General features: G+C 43.2%; 1 protein-coding gene across 1 annotated transcript in view; it reads right to left on the reverse strand.

Moving 5' to 3' along the window:
- Window positions 1-21733, reverse strand: part of LOC139576225 (neural-cadherin-like) — a 188249-nt gene that overhangs the window by 34862 nt on the left and 131654 nt on the right. The window contains exons 21-22 of the mRNA XM_071402025.1: window positions 20736-20962; window positions 5231-5508 (exon numbers count right to left, since the gene is read on the reverse strand). Of these exons, the coding sequence (XP_071258126.1) occupies window positions 5231-5508; window positions 20736-20962 (505 nt within the window). The remainder of the gene's footprint in view (window positions 1-5230; window positions 5509-20735; window positions 20963-21733) is intronic.

The raw sequence follows: 21733 nt of genomic DNA on the forward strand, positions 1-21733 counted from the left end.
ACACACAATTTGCTTCTAGTTGTTCTCAATTGCATAACAACCCTTATTACTAAATATTGTGAGTGCACATCCCAACTAAGCATCTAGCAGTCTATATTAGCCACCATGGACTCCTCACAATCTGGGGAACACTATATTTCAGCTTTCTCTCTCTCTCTCTCTCTCTCTGTCTGTCTTGCTCTCGGACTACTGTTTTCGCCTCCAGTGATTCCCTTCAGAGAGATTCACTCCGCATCTCATGCAGATGTTCTCATTATCAGCCGCACCATAGAGAGAATCCATCACTAGTAACAACATCCTCTGTCAGACGTACTGTAGCAACCGAGCACAGCTGCACTCCTCCCTCCGGTTATTCTGTCATCCCCTTTTCCTTCATTCATTCGTCCTTTGTCATACACAGACACACGCACACTACCCCACTGTATCCACCTGTTGTGGAGACAGTTAATATAGCTGGCACACACACACACAGGCAATCCTGCGGCATCAATCAAGTGTGGCTTTCTCTAGTTAGTTTAGTCAGAAGCCCAGCAATTTTCTAAGCCGGTTCCCTCTCCATCACCCTACTCACAGCAGCCTAATAATAGTCTTCCAAGCCGCCATGCTCCCTTCGTTTCGTTCCTCTCTCATTTGTGTGCTGCGAAGGGAGAGAGAAAAGCTCCTGGCTGCCTGGCTGCCACATCCGACACTCTTGCATTTAGTCTTTCCCATTTCCCAGTCTGTGCTCTGAACCCAGATTGAAAAGGAGAGACTGTCAGAAATGATAGTCCCCCCTGGCACCTGGCAGACATGCAAATGCAGGAGGAGTGAAACAGGCAGGCGGGCCGTGCGCAAACACAATGAAATGCTTCTTCTAATAACCAGGCGCGGTAATCAAAGTTTAGAAGACACACCGTAGCAAAAAGACAGAGAGAGAGAGGAGAGAGGAGCACGCATGACTGTATGCACGCATGACCGAATGCACGCATGACCGTATGCACGCATGACTGTTAAGTCGCGTTGGATAAAGGCATCTGCTAAATGGCATACGTTATTATTATACTATAGGAGAGAGAAGATGAGGATGCACTGGAACAACAGCAGGTGGTGAACGTTGCTTTTAGCATAGATCAGCATGCATGTCAGACTGTTCTGTTTCTCAATAACATGGTATCCCGACCATGACGCAGAGAAATGAAAGGAAGCTGTGTCTAGGAGCTCTAGGAGCACTGGTTCTGATGAAGGTCCTATTGGCTCCGGGTTTACCAAACAGGATCCTATAGTCACACCACAAGGCCATCTCGTTGTGGAGAGGCAGGGAGTTGATACCAGTGATATCTGGATGTGGTTACAGCCAGGAGCCATGTGTCTACCTAACCACTCACACATGGGATTGGAGGAAGTGTACACACATGGTCACAGCTTAGTGTGACTAGGCCCCAAGCAGAAAACAAGGCTAGTATTACTCCATCAGACCATCGGACCATCAAAGACATGAACATATCTCCCAGAGTGACAGACAGTAACGTACAAAGGAGGGATCACTTATAGAAAAGAAAGAGGGAGATGGGGAGTAGGAGAGATAATACTGTAGAGAGCGAGAAGGAGATGTAAAGATAGGGGGATTGAAGACAATACACTGGAAAGTTGACCTACCTTATCTCTCCATTTGGAAACAATTCACCCAGTCTCAGGGAATAATCTCAATCATTTATCCCATCAGAGAAATCAGGAGCATGATTTCAGCCCAATCCTCTTACTGTACTTGAGCTTTTTTTCTTTGCTCATTTCCTGTTCTTTGCTTGCACATGGGGATGTTATTTGTTAGCGTTTGAAAGGGACCGAGTAATCTCCCCTGCCCTCCATTTTCAAATCCCGCTATTAATCCTGGTGCCACGATTATCTACATGTTGTTTCTTAAATCTTAAATCTCTGCGCTGTATCGCTGGGGATCTCTACGTATTTTTTGCGGTTCTACGTCTGTGCCCTCAAAGCCGAGTGATAAACCAGGCCAGTGCTCTCTGCTCTGCACAGCAACCGTCCACTGCCTCTGTCTCTTATCTATTACCAGGCTTGCATTTGTCCTTGAATGGTTTCACACACCCAAGCCTGCAGAGCAAGACATTGACCTCTGCCCTATGCAGTTATAAAATGATTCTCTAGTGGAAACAATAATCGCAGAAAATGAATTGAATTGAATATGTATAATGTGAGGAATTTCTATTAACATGTTAATTGTTCGCTACATTCACAGACTCAAAATGCTTTAAAGCTTTTTATGTTCTGGACTTTTCAGTTATAACGTAAGCCGAAGGATGTGAGTTCTACAAGAACAACTTGTCGTCAACAGGGAGGCTCTTGTGATCTGACACATCAACATCTTTATCCTGTGTTTGGGCCAAACTGGCAATGTTAGCTCAGCTGTAAAAAGCCAATGTGTCTGCAACAGAGAGCGAGAGCTGGGATTAACTCTAGGTTGGCTGCATAAATCATTCTGGTACGGACCAATGGCGAGGCACATTACACGCTTAGTACGTCCAACTAGACACAAATCCGGGGTTTACTTTCTTCTTTTAATTAAACAGCAGAGAACAAAATTAACTTTCTCCTCCTTTCGTGTTTCAAAGGGAAGCTGGATGGACATTTCCAGGAAGAGCATTTGGGCATATGTTCAAATTTTGGGCAAGATGTCTGACAATTTTTTCAGGAACATCCATATACACCTCCTTTCTGGACATGAACACCAAAGCAGCGGCAGATTACCTCTGAATATGATCTAATAATGTCGGTGGATTTCAAACGAGGGACTTTTGATGTGTGTGTTTGCACGGGGTGTGTGTGTGTCTCTTTCGTCCTCTCTCTCTCTCTCTCTCTCTCTCTCTCTCTCTCTCTCTCACTCTCTCTCTTCCGCGCGCTCTCTCTCTCTTCCGCGCGCTCTCTCTCTTCCGCGCGCTCTCTCTTTCTCTCAGTCAGGAGACTAACGTTATAGGTTTGTCAGCGTGCGCCAACTGAAGTATCATCTGTGGCTGTGTTGCCGTCCGTGGGATCATAAGACTGCACAAGTTAAATCCACAACAGGAACCAGAGCAGTGTCTTAGTAAATATGAGTCTGATTCTGCTCACAGAGGTTAGACCATACACACAGCCGTGTAGTAGTTTATGTGTCTCCACCAAGGGGCCAGGTTTCTGGTCTAGAAGCACGGTTTTGACTGCTCCTACAGTTTTGGCTTCGGTACTGCAGTTTAACTGACACCATGCCCAGAAAGACCATTTCCATACACGGCCACCTAGAGGTCAGATTCGAAAATTCCTAATCAAACACTTTAGTAATCACCTTTGTGCACAAAACATCCATTGAATTATTCAATGAATTGTCGCTGAGGCAAAACAAAAAAATGGTCATCACTCACAGCCAAAGATATATAATTTATACAATTCATCCAATGTCTGCCATGTTTTTGGATGACATCATCGCTGCTCGTGCTGCTCCCATGTGATGTTGGTCCGTATAAACCGGATGCAGACCGGATTGAGACGGTCCATGAATCGGCGTATATGCGAACGTGAGTAGATTAACTTGAAAACAACGGTCGGACGTAATCCCCACTTCGTATTATACCTCAGTGGTCTCCACTGTACAATCTGATGCATAATTGCATCAGAAAATAAAATGTTGCATGAATTCTCAGAGATGAAATATATATATATATATATTTTTAAATGATCTCGATCTCTCATTAAATTGTTGGTGTACTGTTATTTAAGTGCACTTCCACATTGCTAACACCCTAACAAAAACATACACAGACCTATGATAAAACATGCATCATTCCCTTTTAAATACCTCCTCTGGTGTAGCGGCCAGGTTGGTATATTTGATGTGTTCATTTCCTTTGCATTTTTAATCACAAAGATCATTAGATTAAAGAAAATTCCCCCCACATCACCGGTGGCGTTTAGCCTTCCTCCTCAACACGATCCCAGAAGTATTTCGCTTGACGTTGAGCTCGCTCAGGCATTCAGAGCACAACGAGGAAATTCACTCAGGACGACCAACAGGGAACCAAAAAACAGAGAGGCACCGGGGGAGAGAGGTAGAGGAGGTGAGAGGAGCAGAGAGGAACAAGAGGCGCCAGACATATGGCACTGCAACATGGCTGCTGTACTGTAGAACGCAGAGCTCACTCTTGAAGCTAAAGCCTCTCTCCAAAACAACCACCGCTGGGATTACAGCAGTGAGCTGAGCCCAGGTCGGAAAGACATCAAAGGCCTGGCCGGCGAGAGAGAGAGAGAGAGAGAGAGAGAGAGAGAGAGAGAGAGAGAGAGAGAGAGAGAGAGAGAGAGAGAGAGAGAGAGAGAGAGAGAGAGAGAGAGAGAGAGAGAGAGAGAGAGAGAGAGAGAGAGAGAGCGAGAGGTGAGACCAGTGGACATGGTTAACTCTGTCCAATTAGAGATGAAGCAGAATAGCGTGGCTAACAAGGTTATTTAAACAGCCTCTACTAAGTTTTCTGGATGTCTAACCCGACCGGTGACCCCCACCTCACCCCACAACCCCGTACCAAATGACTTTGCTGCACTCTCTCCTCCTCACCCTTAACCCCCCTCAGCCCCCATGTAAAATGGAGTGTTAGTCCCATTCTCTCTGTTTAGGTGTATTTACTCAGTGATGAAAAATCGCTAGCATTGTTGGTATTGGATAATTGGAGAAAAAGCTGTGTAAGCTGTGTGCCTCATATTTGTGAGAAGTCTTGGAGGTGAAGTGATTAGACTCACAAAGGGGGGGGGGCTTGGATCCTTTTGAAAACTTCACTTGATCTATCATTCAGCACCAGCACGGCATTTGTGTGAGCGAGCTAGCGAACAAGTGAGCGCACGCCTCCACTTGCCTGTTTTTTGGGCAAATACTTTCAAAGAGTTTCATCCCTCTAGCGAGAGTTGAAGTATTAGTTGACTTATTGATTCCTCTTCCACACATAGCCCTGACTCTCATTTTTAAAGCATTCTCCTACCAGGTATTCATTCTCATCTATCTGTTGCAGACTCCAGGCAACCATCACTACCTCAACAGTGAAACAACAGATCTGAGCCTTCCCTCCCCTTCTCCCACCCTGGTGACTGCTAAAAGGTCAGGCTGCCAATGCCTATTTGCTGCTTTTTGACACCTCCACTCACCCGTACACAACTGTAAATACAATTAAACCCCTACCCCTGTGTGAACATTTCACTGCAGGTGGTATGACTTCTTTCTCACCTGTACCCGCTCGGAGTGTCGACACAGATGCCCCCGTTGAAGCAGGGGTTTCTGGGATAGGAGGAGCAAATCTTGTGGACATGTTCTCTCCCGGAGCAGCTGCATACTGCCGTGGACTCCACCGCCACCGACACCAGTGACATGCTCCCAGAATCCACCACTGTGGGCGTGTCGCTGACGCTCAGCACGTTGGAGCAGCCGCCGCTGCCGCCACAGTCTGTGTTGGCACACTCATCCACGTGTACCTGGCTGACGTTCACTTGCAGGAACGACTGCAGCTGTGGACAGAGAGAGAGAGAGAGAGAGAGAGAGAGAGAGAGAGAGAGAGAGAGAGAGAGAGAGAGAGAGAGAGAGAGAGAGAGAGAGAGAGAGAGAGAGAGAGAGAGAGAGAGAGAGAGAGAGAGAGAACGAGAGAGAACGAGAGAGAACGAGAGAGAGAGAGAGAGAGAGAGAGAGAGAGAGAGAGAGAGAGAGAGAGAGAGAGAGAGAGAGAGAGAGAGAGAGAGAGAGAACGAGAGAGAGAACGAGAGAGAGGGAGAGAGGATCAAGGGAGAATTATATTAGGAGGATTAAGATAGAAATAGGAGGCGAAAGGAGACAGAGGAACAACAAAGTATAAGGCTAAAAGGTAATCAAGGGACAGCCATGGAAGAGTCAATGCGAAACAGTCTTGATTACCACCAGGGTTTATCCTAAGCCTTTAGAAAGCACATAATGCCTGTTGTTTTAGCCGTCTTTTTTTCATCCTCGACATAAGCACTTGGGTTGTGCGATCCCAACTCTCACGAGAAGACGTGCACACACTCATACATGCAAATACCCCTACAGCCATCCTATTAGCATAGAGAGTGCATGAATTCATCTCTCAAACAAACACTCCTTCGCTCTCTCACACGCACACACTTGCATAAATACACATGCTCGCACACACACGGATATACACATGCAAACCCACACATACACACAAAAACGCTTGGCCCTCCCAGCGTCTGATTTTTGAAGTGTGCAGAGACTGTAAATAGAACATACAGTACACCATGACCTGTTTACATACATTCGCCGTATACCCTTTCAACACCATTTATTCACAGCTCAAGTGGGCCACATTGCGTTCAGGCAGAATGAACTGGGGAGAGACTGTGACAGGATTGTTCCCAGGTTGAGTATATATATGCAGAGTTGACGAGGTCCAAGAGTCCTAGAGTGAAAATGAAATTCTCTCTCTCTCTCGTTGCAGGGTAGATCCCAGCATAGTGACAGTGGTGAGGGGAAAGCGGGGAGAGGTGGGTGAGGAGAGGGGAGTGGGGGTTGAGGAGCGATCCGCGGATGGGTGATTAATGACATTCTCCCACAACCCCTCAACCGTCAAAAAAATAATCTGTGGTTTTCAGTGCCGCAGTACCACGGCACATTTCACTTAGAGGGGCCACAATCACCATCACTTCCCATCTAACCCCCTCCCGACTCCCACTCTGTCTGGCTTACCAGCAATCGGGAGACACCCGCTCCTTCCCCTCCTCCTCCCACACAACCACAGTTACATCCCCCTCCTCTCCACTGTGACCACAGACACTACCAGGGCAGAGAAATACATGGTTTTCAGGCATATGTCACGTATGCACAGTATGCATACTGTATTATTTGTGCCAGAGTTTAATTGGGGAGAACAGAGCTCCACTGCCTTAGGTTAGGAGATGGCATGTCATGAAAATGGAGTTGATGTCGTTCGACCACCTTCACATATCCAATTGAACTGTTGTTTCTATGCAGATTAAAGTGTCTAGGCTGGTACAATTTGATCAGTGACTGAGAGTATTGTGACATCTGTATTTGAGGGGATGTGTTTGGAAAGGAAGAGCGGCAAGTGAGTTTCAGTTCCTCTGAGAATACACCAGTATGTGCTCGTGTGTGAACATTAAAGAGAATGTCAGAATGCGGATGTGTTTATCTCCACCGATCCCACACAATGAGAGCACTTAAAGGAAAATGGGTAGAGTGAGAGCCCAAGGGAAACTTCATGATGTGTATCAAAAGATATCCCCGAATCCCTTTCTCATCTCCACTGCTATCTTCCCCTTTCCCACCTGTCCACTCATGCTCTTAGACTCTCTAAATGTAACACGTGTCTGGCGCCCCTTTGCCGTGCATGTACATCCCCTGTGCCACATTACTGTGTAATGACTCCCTGAAAAGGTGCTTTACATTCCTTAGCTGAGAGGTTAAACACTTCCGATATGGAACATCTCCCAATCCACTTGTGTAGAAAGACAAACATATAGCTCACCAGAGAAATATGGTGTATGTGGGTGTATGGGTGTGTATGGGTGTGTGCCCAATGACTAATACTAACCATGGGACTGCACACCCAGAATCCCTATACAGGCAGAAGAGACATTTCATATAAGACCAAATGACCTCTGGGGAGGGATGGCAATGTGAATGCTCTTTGTGCTTTGTGCATGACTGTACTGTCAGCTTTATCTAAACACAGTTTGAGGCACCCATGGGGCTTCGACTACAACTACCCATGCATCCCTGGGGCAGAGTCTGTGGAGAAAACATTAAAGGGCACCCTAGGGACTTGTAGGCCTACAAAGAATATGCTGAAAACTGGGACATCTTAGCTCAGAAGGCAGGAGGGAGGACGAGGAGGAAGATCAATTCTTCAGGTTGGACCTGAGGCTAATTTGTTTGTTTTTAAACCGACAGACGTTTTGCTAACCATATTGGATTAGAGTCCAAGGACTGGAGAGGTAGCACCTGAGGACAGTTCGTCTGAATAACAGTTGGGAAAGAGATGGGAGGAATAACAGAAAGAGGCGACGCACAGACAAAGCGGACATGCTATTGGGGAACGCTGTGCTTTTTTTCCCCCTCTAGGTCTCATCTTTCCCCTATGTGGATCTGAGTCTCTCTCTCTCTCTCCCCCTCTCTCTCTCTCTCTCTCCCCCCAAGGGGCTTTATTAGCATGGGGAACATATGTTAACATTGCCAAAGCAAGTGAAGAAGATAATATACAAAAGTGAAATAAAACATTTAAATGAACAGTTAACATTACACTCACATATGTCATATTAAGTATAGATACAGTGTTGTAACAATGTGCAAATGGTTAAAGTACAAAAGGGGAAAAAAACATAAATATGGATTGTATTTACAATGGTGTTTGTTCTTCACTGGTTGCCCTTATCTTGTGGCAACAGGTCACAAATCTTGCTGCTGAGATGTCACACTGTGGTATTTCACCCAGTAGATATGGGAGTTTATCAAAATCGGGTTTGTTTTCGTATTCTTTGTGGATCTGTGTAATCTGAGGGAAATATGTGTCTCTAATATGGTCATACATTTGGCAGGAGGTTAGGAAGTGCCTCTCAGTTTCCACCTCATTTTGTGGGCAGTGTGCACATAACCTGTCTTCTCTTGAGAGCCAGGTCTGCCAACGATGGCCTTTCTCAATAGCAAGGCTATGCTCACTGAGTCTGTACATAGTCAAAGCTTTCCTTAAGTTTGGGTCAGTCACAGTAGTCAGGTATTCTGCCACTGTGTACTCTCTGTTTAGGGCCAAATATCATTCTAGTTTGCTCAGTATTTTTGTTAATTCTTTCCAATGTGTCAAGTAATTATCGTTTTGTTTCCTCATGATTTGGTTGGGTCTGGTCTAATTGTGTTGCTGTCCTGGGGCTCTGTTGGGTCTGTTTGTGTTTGTGAACAGAGCCCCAGGACCAGCTTGTTTAGGGCTCTTCTCCAGGTCCATCTCTCTGTAGGTGATGGCTTTGTTATGGAAGGTTAGGGAATCGCTTCCTTTTAGGTGGTTGTAGAATTTAACAGCTTTTGCCTGGATTTTGATAATTAGCGGGTATTTATGTCAAATTTGATGTTCGTTTTGATGGCATAGAAGGCCCTTCTTGCCTTCTCTCTCAGGTCGTTCGTTTGTGGGAGTTACCTGTGGCGCTGTTGTTAAAGCCAAGGTATGTATAGTTTTATGTGTGCTCTAGGCAAAGGTGTCTAGATGGAATTTGTGGTCCTAGTGACTGGACCTTTTTTGGAGCACCATTATTTTGGTCTTACTGAGATTTACTGTCAGGGCCCAGGTCTGGCAGAATCTGTGTAGAAGATCTAGGTGCTGCTGTAGGCCCTCCTTGGTTGGAGATATAAGCACCAGATCATCAGCAAACAGTAGACATTTGACTTCAGATTCTAGTAGGGTGAGGCCGGGTGCCCTCGCCAATTTGTTGATATATACAGTGGGGAGAACAATTATTTGATACACTGCCGATTTTGCAGGTTTTCCTACTTACAAAGCATGTAGAGGTCTGTCATTTTTATCATAGGTACACTTCAACTGTGAGAGACGGAATCTAAAACAAAAATCCAGAAAATCACATTGTATGATTTTTAAGTAATTAATTTGCATTTTATTGCATGACATAAGTATTTGATCACCTACCAACCAGTAAGAATTCCGGCTCTCACAGACCTGTTAGTTTTTCTTTAAGAAGCCCTCCTGTTCTCCACTCATTACCTGTATTAACTGCACCTGTTTGAACTCGTTACCTGTATAAAAGACACCTGTCCACACACTCAATCAAACAGACTCCAACCTCTCCACAATGGCCAAGACCAGAGAGCTGTGTAAGGACATCAGGGATAAAATTGTAGACCTGCACAAGGCTGGGATGGGCTACAGGACAATAGGCAAGCAGCTTGGGGAGAAGGCAACAACTGTTGGCACAATTATTAGAAAATGGAAGAAGTTCAAGATGACGGTCAATCACCCTCGGTCTGGGGCTCCATGCAAGATCTCACCTCGTGGGGCATCAATGATCATGAGGAATGTGAGGGATCAGCCCAGAACTACACGGCAGGACCTGGTCAATGACCTGAAGAGAGCTGGGACCACAGTCTCAAAGAAAACCATTAGTAACACACTACGCCGTCATGGATTAAAATCCTGCAGCGCACGCAAGGTCCCCCTGCTCAAGCCAGCGCATGTCCAGGCCCGTCTGAAGTTTGCCAATGACCATCTGGATGATCCAGAGGAGGAATGGGAGAAGGTCATGTGGTCTGATGAGACAAAAATAGAGCTTTTTGCTCTAAACTCCACTCGCCGTGTTTGGAGGAATAGAAGGATGAGTACAACCCCAAGAACACCATCCCAACCGTGAAGCATGGAGGTGGAAACATCATTCTTTGGGGATGCTTTTCTGCAAAGGGGACAGGACGACTGCACCGTATTGAGGGGAGGATGGATGGGGCCATGTATCGCGAGATCTTGACCAACAACCTCCTTCCCTCAGTAAGAGCATTGAAGATGGGTCGTGGCTGGGTCTTCCAGCATGACAACGACCCGAAACACACAGCCAGGGCAACTAAGGAGTGGCTCCGTAAGAAGCATCTCAAGGTCCTGGAGTGGCCTAGCCAGTCTCCAGACCTGAACCCAATAGAAAATCTTTGGAGGGAGCCGAAAGTCCGTATTGCCCAGCGACAGCCCCGAAACCTGAAGGATCTGGAGAAGGTCTGTATGGAGGAGTGGGCCAAAATCCCTGCTGCAGTGTGTGCAAACCTGGTCAAGAACTACAGGAAACGTATGATCTCTGTAATTGCAAACTAAGGTTTCTGTACCAAATATTCAGTTCTGCTTTTCTGATGTATCAAATACTTATGTCATGCAATAAAATGCAAATTAATTACTTAAAAATCATACAATGTGATTTTCTGGATTTTTGTTTTAGATTCCTTCTCTCACAGTTGAAGTGTACCTATGATAAAAATTACAGACCTCTACATGCTTTGTAAGTAGGAAAACCTGCAAAATTGTCAGTGTATCAAATACTTGTTCTCCCCACTGTATATGTTGAAGAGGGTGAGGCTTAAGCTACATCCCTGTCTCACTCCACGGCCCTGTGGGAAATGTGTGTGTTTTTTGCCAATTTTAACCGCACACTTGTTGTTTGTGTACATGGATGTTATAACGTTGTATGTTTTTCCCTCAACACCACTTTCCATCAATTTGTATAGCAGACCCTCATGCCAAATTAAGTCAAAGGCTTTTTTTTAAATCAACAAAGCATGAGAAGACTTTGCTTTTGTTTTGGTTTGTTTGCTTGTCAATTAGGGTGTGCAGGGTGAATACGTGGTCTGTCGTATGATAATTCGGTCAAAAGCCAATTTGACATTTGCTCAGTACATTGTTTTCACTGAGGAAATGTACGAGTCTGCTGTTAATGATAATGCAGAGGATTTTCCCAAGGTTGCTGATGACGCATATCCCACGGTAGTTATTGGGGTCAAATTTGTCTACACTTTTGTGGATTGGGGTGATCAGTCCTTAGTTCCAAATATTGGGGAAGATGCTCTTATTGGCATAGGAAACAAATGTTTACATTGCCAAAGCAAGTGAAATAGATCATCAACAAATATGAAATAAACAATAAACAATACATTAGTTACAAAAATTCCAAAAGAATAAAGACATTTAAAATGACATATGTCTATATGCAGTGATGTAATGACGTGCAAATAGTTAAAGTACCTAAGGGAAAATAAGTAAATAAACAAATATATCTCTCGGTCTCTAGGTAAGCCAATCAGACAGGAGGGTGCTTAATGGCTACGTTCGTAGAGAAGACCAGCTGAACCGTCATTTAATGATACAGTCAGTCATACAAACAAACCATAATTACACACTAGACCTAAAATCATCATGCTCATTAGCAGTACTTAGCAGCATGTCCAGTACAGCCGTTTGGTTGTTGCTGGTCTGACGTGAAACAAATGTCCATTATGTTCTCTGATGGTAAGCTGATCATGTCCTTGCTTGACGAAATAAAATGCTGTCTCACAAGGTCACTGTCGCTGGTCAAACTGGGGACCAGAACAAAATGGAATCTAGATCAAAACAACCTTCAGTCACAAACCCATCCCTCTAAACATCAATACACTGCAGCCCCTGCTCTGCAACCAACAAAGCCCAAATCCAATGGTTAAAAGGTAGGAAGCATACGTTTTTACTCACCAATGTAACAACACAGTGTGGTCAAAGACTTAGTAACTTAGTTATAGTGACGATCTGGTTACCTATAAGTACAAACATCCGTCCTCGATTTTACATCACAACCCGGAAAAGCATTTTCACGACATCACTTCGACATTCTAATTGGTTTTATGTAATACAAATAGAAAAGTGAGGTGTGACGTTGCATTGGGACTTTTGATGTATATACTAATGCAAACAAAACATGTGGTTATGTTTATGCTACCAACCATTTAAAGGTGGAATACGCAGAAATTTATTTTTTATTTATTTAACCTTTATTTAATTAGGCAAGTCAGTTAAGAACACATTCTTATTTACAATGACGGTCTAGGAACAGTGGATTAACTGCCTTGTTCAGGGGCAGAATGACAGATTTTTACTTTGTCAGCTTGGGATTTGATCTAGCAACCTTGTGGTTACTGGCCCACCACTCTAACCACTCGGCTACCTCCCCCATTTCATGGTAGCAAACATTTCTAATAGTTCTCCTAATTTCAGTTCATGTGACAAAACAAGCAAGTCGAGAGAATCATTGTACCATTCAAGCCGCTGTGAAATATCTTTTCAATTACCAAATATATTGTATTTTCAGCTGTTTGATGCTGGTGTACAAAACCGAAAGTAACAGATGAGAAAACAGAACAGATATACCGCTTCTTAGGCTTGCTTTCAATGAGAATGACAGATCTATAACTCACATTTGAATTTGGTCGAGTCACCCACAAAGTTACATATCGCAGCTTTAAAATACAATAAATGTGGTAACACTTTCTATGAATACCATATGCATAATGCATTATACAGCATTATACATGTTCTCATAATGCACTATGATAGTAATAATACAGTATAAGCATAATAATACAGCATACGCATAGTTATAGACACACATAAAGACTCATATAGACTCACAAGTCTATATACCAATACTCATAATGCATTATAAGTATCATCATAATCACTTATAGCTGAGGAACTCTCAACTCCGTTCTCTTATATCGAGGCTGAGTTGAGTTTTGTACCTATGTTTGTCCTGTACAACTGCGGTCTTTCTACGAGGTGCTGAAATTCATGCTTTTAATAAAAAAAAAATATTGAGTACAACCATCAACCTTTTCCTCATTTGTGTTGCTCATTCTACGTAAGCTGAGATTCAATTGGTACATGCAATTCGCGCTGAGCAATGTTATTGTAAATATTAATGTTATTGTATAATTTTGTCGCACAGGGCTTTGACTTTTTCATTTGCCTTTTTCTTTCGTGAACTATTTATGTTAATATAATATGCAGGTGTGCCAATTGTACATATGTTGGGTCTTAATTTGGTCCCCCTGTTGCAGGAGGACTTTCCTTTAATTTATTTGAGGTTGAAAAAGGCTTCTGAAGCTTGTAATTACAAAAAACGTATCAACCCCTTCAAAATTGTCCATTACTTATAATCCACATAAATAATTCACATTCCCTGTTGCTTCAGGATTATTTTCTTGCTGTAGCAAACTAGCTCACATTAAGATCCTACATCTGTAAGATCTTGAGCCAATTTATGTTATGTTTGAGAAAGAATGAAGAGCTTTGTGTTGTGTCATCATGAAATGTGCAGAGTTTCATTCGCCGAAAGCAGACAATGACCACTTTATAATTGTATAGTAACAGTTTATGGTGTATTATTATCTGTCTGCCTTAGGCATTTCATCACTTTACCTAAAGCAATCAAATATGACTTCATAAGTATGCTATACACCATAACAAAGATTATGAGGCAGTAATAATAACTTGCTGCTCATTGACAAAAACGTTAGAAATGTATCACACTGATGGTAATTATAATGCTGTATGATCGTTGAGGAAAAAGTGACCAGCAATTCTAAAACACTATGTTGCTGTACATAAAAAGTGATTATGATTATACTTATAATGCATTATGAGTATTGGTATACGGAATTATAAACCTATGAGTCTTTATGTGTGTCTATAACTATTTTTATATCAGTGAAGGCTCCTCAGAGGAGAAAGGGGAGGACCATCCTCCTCAATGAATTTAATATATTTTTTAAAATTGTAAAACATTTAGAAAGTTATCCTTTTTAGATAAAACTATACGAAATAAAATCACGTCACCGAATAACTGATTAAACCACACTATTATGCAAAGAAGGTCTACAGCAGCCTCAACAGCATTCTGTAGGGTAGCACCATGGTGTAGCCGGAGGACAGCTAGCTTCCGTCCTCCTCTGTGTACATTGACTTCAATACAAAACCTAGGAGGCTCATGGTTCTCACCCCCTTCCATAGACTTACACAGTAATTATGACAACTTCCGTGCTCTTGCAGATTGAACTGACATGTTGTCCACCCAATCAAAGGATCAGAGAAATTATCTACAACTGAAATCATAAGCTACAGCTAGCTAGCACTGCAGTGTATAAAATGTGGTGAATAGTTGATTCTAAGAGAGAGAAAGACAATAGTTGAACAGTTTTAAACAAATTGATCTCTGCCAAAATGAAGGAGAAGCAAGAGAGAAATAGAGAGATTTCATAAATCTTTTCACTTTCAGTTTCACTAGCAAATGCAGCTAGCTAGTTTAGCTAACTGAAACACCCCCGCATCAAACAGAGGGATGCTATGTTAGCTGGCTATGACTTTCCAACACAACACTGGAACTCTTCCAAGTCAATGTAAGCTTTTGGTATTACTCATTTATTGCCACTGCGGCCCGGCGGTGTAACTACTTACTGACTGTACACTAACATTACTGCATGATTGTAGCGGGTTTACTAACGTGTTAGTTCTATTAGTTATGCTGACGATGACATTACTTTAGCTAATATGGTGACAACGATGTAGGCTGTGTGTAGCGGTTTGGTTAGGAAAGACTATTTCGCCTGGTCACATACAGCTGATGTGCTGTGCATTGAAGTCCACAAGTGAAGGGAAGAGGTGAAGGGAGAGCGCATGAATGTGAGAATGAATACAACGTGGCTGCTCTGAAAGTGAACTGTGTTTACACGTGGTCAGGGGTGTATTCATTCCACCGATTATGTTGAAAAAGTTTCTTAAAAAACCTTTCTCAATAGGGGGGCGCCATTTTGACTTTGTAAAAAAACGTTCCCAAATTAAACTGCCTCGTACTCAATTCTTGCTCGTACAATATGCATATTATTATTACTATTGGATAGAAAACACTCTCTAGTTTCTAAAACCGTTTGAATTATATCTGTGAGTAAAACAGAACTCATTTTGCAGCAAACTTCCTGTTAGGAAGTGAGAAATCTGAAATTGGGCACTCTGTTCCAGGGTCAGTTTATTAATTTGCATGTAATCTATGGGTCGACATGCACTGCATACGCCTTCCCCTAGATGTCAGTAAGCAGTGAGAATTGGAATGGGGTGTCTAGGTAGATCTGAGGCCGTACAAAAGCTCTTGGAACCGGGTGTGCAGTCTTTTCAACGTTCGTCATGACGCAAGACAGACCTCAGGATTGCATTCTGAAAAGCTCTCGTTATAGGCGTTAGATATATCCGGCTCTGATTTTATTCGATATAGGTGTTAAAAACATCATAATGTAGTTATTTTAAACCGAGTTATATCAGTTTATATCAGTATATTGCGATTTTCGGTATTTTATTTGTGCTGCGTTATGGTGAGTTGGACACGTCTTCGCCACATGGCTAATGTTTGCTGCTAATTCCAAAGTTGAGGACGACAATCTACAACCGAGCAACGATTCTTCTGGACAAAGGACAACTTGCACAAGATTCTGATGGAAGCTCATCAAATAGTAAGAACTATTTATGATGTTAATTCGTTGTTCTGTTGAAAACAAAGAACTATTATTCCGCCATTAATTTCGGTGCGGTCTCGCTTTAACGCACGCTGTATGTCGTAGTAACGTTAATTTTAAAAATCTAACACAGCGGTTGCATTAAGAACTAATGTATCTTTCATTTGCTGTCCAACCTGTATTTTTTTGTCAAGTTTATGATTAGTTATTGATTAGATTAGGTGCCTCTCCCAAGATTTCTCCCGACATTTTGTTTGCATTTTGGCTACTATTCATATTGTATAACCACGATTTGTGCCGCTAAATATGCACATTTTCGAACAAACCATATATGTATTGTGTAATTTGATGTTATAGGACTGTCATCTGAAGAAGTTTGAGAAGGTTAGTGAATAATTGTATATCTTTTGCGGGTTTATTCGTTATCGCTACTGTTGGCTTGAATCAATGCTGTTGTGTGGTTGGCTATTGTAGTAAGCTAATATAATGCTATATTGTGTTTTCGCTGTAAAACACTTAAAAAATCTGAAATATTGGCTGGATTCACAAGATCTTTGTCTTTCATTTGCTGTACACTGTGTATTTTTCATAAATGTTTTATGATGAGTATTTAGGTAATTCACGTTGGTCTCTGTAGTTATTCTAGCTGCTTTGGTGAGATTTTGTGATGGTGGCTGCAATGTAAAACTATGATTTATACCTGAAATATGCACATTTTTCGAACAAAACATATGCTATACAATAAATATGTTATCAGACTGTCATCTGATGAAGTTGTTTCTTGGTTAGTGACTATTTATATCTTTATTTGGTCGAATTTGTGATGGCTACCTATGCAGGAAAAAAATGGTGGGAAAAAAAAGTTGAGTCTTTTGCTATCGTGGTTAGCTAATAGAAATACATATTGTGTCTTCCCTGTAAAACATTTTAAAAATCAGAAATGATGGCTGGATTCACAAGATGTGTATCTTTCATCTGGTGTCTTGGACTTGTGATTTCATGATATTTAGATGCTAGTATTTACTTGTGGCGCTATGCTAGGCTATGCTAGTCAGCTTTTTTACTGATGAGGGTGCTCCCGGATCCGGGATGAGTACCAAGTAAAAGTTAAACGGAAGCAAACGGAACAAAACGGGGATAAACATACCTGAATTTGTCCAATAGAAACTCTCGTTTGCAACTGTTGGACTAATGATTACACCCTACATCAACTAGATGCAGGCAAGAGTGTGCAAGGTGGGACTAAATGTCACTGTCTGTCCATGTGTCACTGTCTGTCACCACAAATTTGTCTCTCGACCTGTGTGCACCTACGTTGTAAACTTTAATTCATAGGCTAGGTTGTAGCAACCTCATAATGGATTTAGGGAAAATGTGAGTATCATGTAGTAGCCTAAACCTATCGGTGTTACATTGAACTGGGTGAATGGAATTTGAATGAGAGTAATCCAATATGCTGTAATAGAAATAAGGCCATGCTCATAAAAAAATTAATCGTCCTCCCTTATCTTAAACAGCACTGACCGCCACTGGTTTATACTGCATTGTTACTCTATCATAGTGCATTATGAGTACATGTATAATGCTGTATAATGCATTATAAATATGGACTTCATAGAATTTGTTACCAGAAAACTTTTTTTCCTACTTCACCCTGTCACTGTGTGAAGTGTCTCTCACCTCATGTTTTTAGGCATTATCTATTTCTGTCACTGTGTGAAGTGTCTCTCACCTCATGTTTTTAGGCATTATCTATTTCTGTCACTGTGTGAAGTGTCTCTCACCTCATGTTTTTAGGCATTATCTATTTCTGTCAGTGTGTCTCTGCCACATCACAGGGTATGTGTATGTGAGGGGTTGAGTGGGAGATGAGGAGAGGGGGGGGGGGGGGGGGGCAGCAGGGCATAAGGGGGATATGAGGTGGAAAACAGAGGGGTAAATGTGGAGAAGAGAGGAGAGCCCTTGGGAGAGGAGCATGCTGAGATTTCCACTTCCTCAATCCCAACAGGCTACAGGGGGATCTTGAGTGTTCAAAGCCAGAGACACACACACTGGGAGAGAGCGGAAAGAGGAGAGGGGAGAAGGGCATACAGGGGGAGATAGGGTAGGGATGGGCTGTTAGAGATCAGGGGCAACAAATAAAACACGGTTTAAAAGTTACAAACATCAGGAGCTCCCTCTCCCCGTGCCTGTTCCATCACTACACTCACAACTCAACCAATATCACATGTCCTATTCACAATCGACAGACCCTGAGCCAATCACCAACAGAGCTAGAATATACACTATATATACAAAAATATGTGGACACCCCTTCAAATTAGTAGATTCGGCTATTTCAGCCACACCCGTTGCTGACAGGTGTGTAAAATCGAGCACACAGCCAATCTCCATAGACAAACATTTCCGTAAAAATGCAACACTCACTACCGAGTTCCAAACTGCCTCTGGAAGCAACGTCAGCACAAGAACTGTTTGTTGGGAAATGGGTTTCCATGTCCGAGTAGCCTCACACCACGCCTAAGATCACCATGCGCAATGCAAAGCGTAGGCTGGAGTGGTATAAAGCTCACCACCATTGGACTCTGGAGCAGTGGAAGAGTGTTCTTTGGAGTGATGAATCACGCTTCACCAATCTGAGAACGCTACCTGCCCGAATGCATAGTGCCAACTGTAAAGTTTGGTGGAGGAGGAATAATGGTCGGGGGCTGTTTTTCATGGTTCGGCCTAGGCCCCTTAGTTCCAGTGAAGGGAAATCAACACTACAGCATACAATTTCTGATCAGTGTGGAAGAACTTGACTGGCCTGCACAGAGCCCTGACCTCAACCCCGTCGAACACCTTTGGGATGAATTGGAACACCGACTGCGGGCCAGGCCTAACCACCAAACATCAGTGCCCGACCAACCTCACTAATACTTTTGTGGCTGAATGGAAGCAAGTCCCTGCAGCAATGTTCCAACATCTAGTGAAAAGCCTTACCAGAAGAGTGGAGGCTGTTATAGCAGCAAAGGGGGGGACCGACTCCATATTAATGCCCATGATTTTGGAATGATGACTTTTGGTCATGTAGTGTACTTCAAAACGCAATTTTTATTATGTGACTTAGGGGTGGCATTTTCCTACACAATATCATCTACTGGCAAGACACTGACAAAGTGTATGTAGGGCTATGGTTTGATATTTCGATATAACTTACTTATAATAATTTTGGGATTGTCCATGTACCCAGACAACACAGAACCCAGAAGTGAAGTCTCACAACAAAAGGCCTGGAAGCAGTGATCTAGGGTCCTCTTTCACTCTCCCGAAATCAACCAGAACATCCCTTCTCTCTAGCTGGCTTATTACTTCTACAAGAGGAAGATAGAACTTGGTCTACATATCAATGAATTTAACCACAGGAAACCAATATGTACTTTCTTAAAACTCTCAGGGGTGCACTAAGAATTGAAATGCTCAACCGGCAAGGGAAATCTCCATTGCCATGTCAGAAACAGAGAGAGAGTGAGAGATAGAGAGAGAGAGAGAAAATATAATTGTCTCATATTTCCATTACTCTAGAATTGCAAACATTAATAACCGCAGCCGTCCCCCCTCCCTATTTCCCTCTCCGTGCTCATCTTCTCTCGCCACGCTTCGCATCTCATTGTGATCAATGTATTTTCAGAGGGGCACACGGAATCCAGATGAAAAGAGCACAAACCACACCTGAAGCATCCACAACCTCTCTCTCTTCTTTACTTCTCTCTCTCTCTCTCTCTCTCTCTCTCTCTCTCTCTTTCTCTCTCTCGTTCACTGATTTCCCTCTCCTTCTATAACTCTGTATATCCCCCTCTCCATCTCTCTCTCTCCCTATTTCCCTCTAGCTTTCAACTGCATGAAAGAGGAAAGTGAGTGTGCGCCTCAATGAAGAGATGTCAGAACAAGGTGAAGCAGGGGCAGGTTCAAATGTTGAAATTGTACATTTAGTCATTTAACAGACGCTCTTATACAGACCGACTTACAGGAGTTTTAGGGTTAAGTGCCTTGCCAAGATTTTTCACCTGGTCGGTTTTGGGATTCGAACCAGCGACCTTTTGGTTACTGGCCCAACGCGGCTAACCACTAGGCGATTTAATGGTCTGGTTTAACTTCAAAGATTGTTCCTGTGTAACAACTACACTGTAAGGCTCCACAGCCCACAATGATCTATAGCCGGTCTGGTGAATACAGTCCAATACTGCAATAACTAATGTATTCAAAGTGACAGCAGCATAATAGCAGCTTCAGACATATTATGCTGCAATTGACATTGCAATGTTGCATAATCTATTCGTAACATCCACATAAACCAGCTCAAAAAAACTAGAGGGTTATATTTTTCATTACGTGGGGAAACACAAGGCTCCACAAATTGATATTGCATATTTTTTCGATTGAAATCCCCCTCTCTCCAAAACAGGCTAGCAACAGTACCTGAGTGACTGCATTTTCCATAATTGGACCACACATGTAAATGTCTTCTGTCCAGTAATTCTGTGTGTATTTTCAGTGGCGTCGAGTTAGGGTTGCATCTTCTAACGCTTAACATTGAGTGAGGCTCGTTAACATAATCACATAATCGTTATAGGTTTATTTTGAACTCACGGAAAATCACAGTATATCCGACAGGATCACTTCCAGGGTCATCATTACACAGTACCTTTTGCTTGTGAGCGGCGAGGTATCCCTGGAGTTTCTCTGCTCTGAGGAAGGGACTGCTGTGCACTGCGAAGCGCACGTCCAGTGTCCTCTCCCTGACGTCCATCAGGCTGAAGACGTTGATGTCATCAACGCCCACCGCCAACATCTCCGACAGGAAGTCCACCAGCAGTTCATAACGACTCCTCAAGCTACCACGCTGCTCAATAAACTCATTCGCTGTGATGTCTGCAACACACACACACACACACACACAAGTAGACACACAAACAAACAAAGTTATACAAGCCAACATATGCCACATGACTCTTCCCTCTCGTTTTCCTAGGCAGAAACAGATGTATCCCTAAAATCTCTTCAATGAGCAGGAGAAACATACAGGCAGTAAACAGAATAACAGACAAGCTCTGCTTGTGACTTGTACTCTTATTAGAGAGACACTCCGTATCTGTAATACTGGACATGTATTTCTAAAAGATAAAGAGCTGTACTCATGAAAAATGCATGTCCTCGAAGCAGCTCTGGATGTATTTAAGGAACATTAAAGTCGTGCGAGGACCATGTTCCCAGACCTGACCTGACAGGCCCTGTCAATCTCCTCTCCTCTCCCCTCCTGAGAGCCACTGGCCCTGGCCCAGCGAGACAGACACCACCCAGCCCTGCTACACAATGTCACAGTCACAGCCAACGCTCACACAGACAGACCACAATGGCCATGTTGGGGATATTGAGCGGGGGGGTGAGGGGGGATGGTAGAGGACGGTACAGCCTTCAACCTCAATTTGGAACATGGCATCGCTGCCAAGGAGAGGGTGCCAAGGTGAGAAAGCTCCTGAGCCGAGGCCACCTCTAATTGAGCCAAAACCTTCTAGCATGGGATTAGGAGAGAGAGGGAAGCTGGGGATGGAGCAGGGGCCCTGGGCTTTACCTCTGCCCCACTCCCCTCAGTCCCCTGGGCCCTGTTTGACACAGACAGGGTCCACCTACTGCTCCAATCGA

This window comes from Salvelinus alpinus, chromosome 5 (assembly GCF_045679555.1).
Source record: "Salvelinus alpinus chromosome 5, SLU_Salpinus.1, whole genome shotgun sequence".
NCBI lineage: Eukaryota > Metazoa > Chordata > Actinopteri > Salmoniformes > Salmonidae > Salvelinus > Salvelinus alpinus.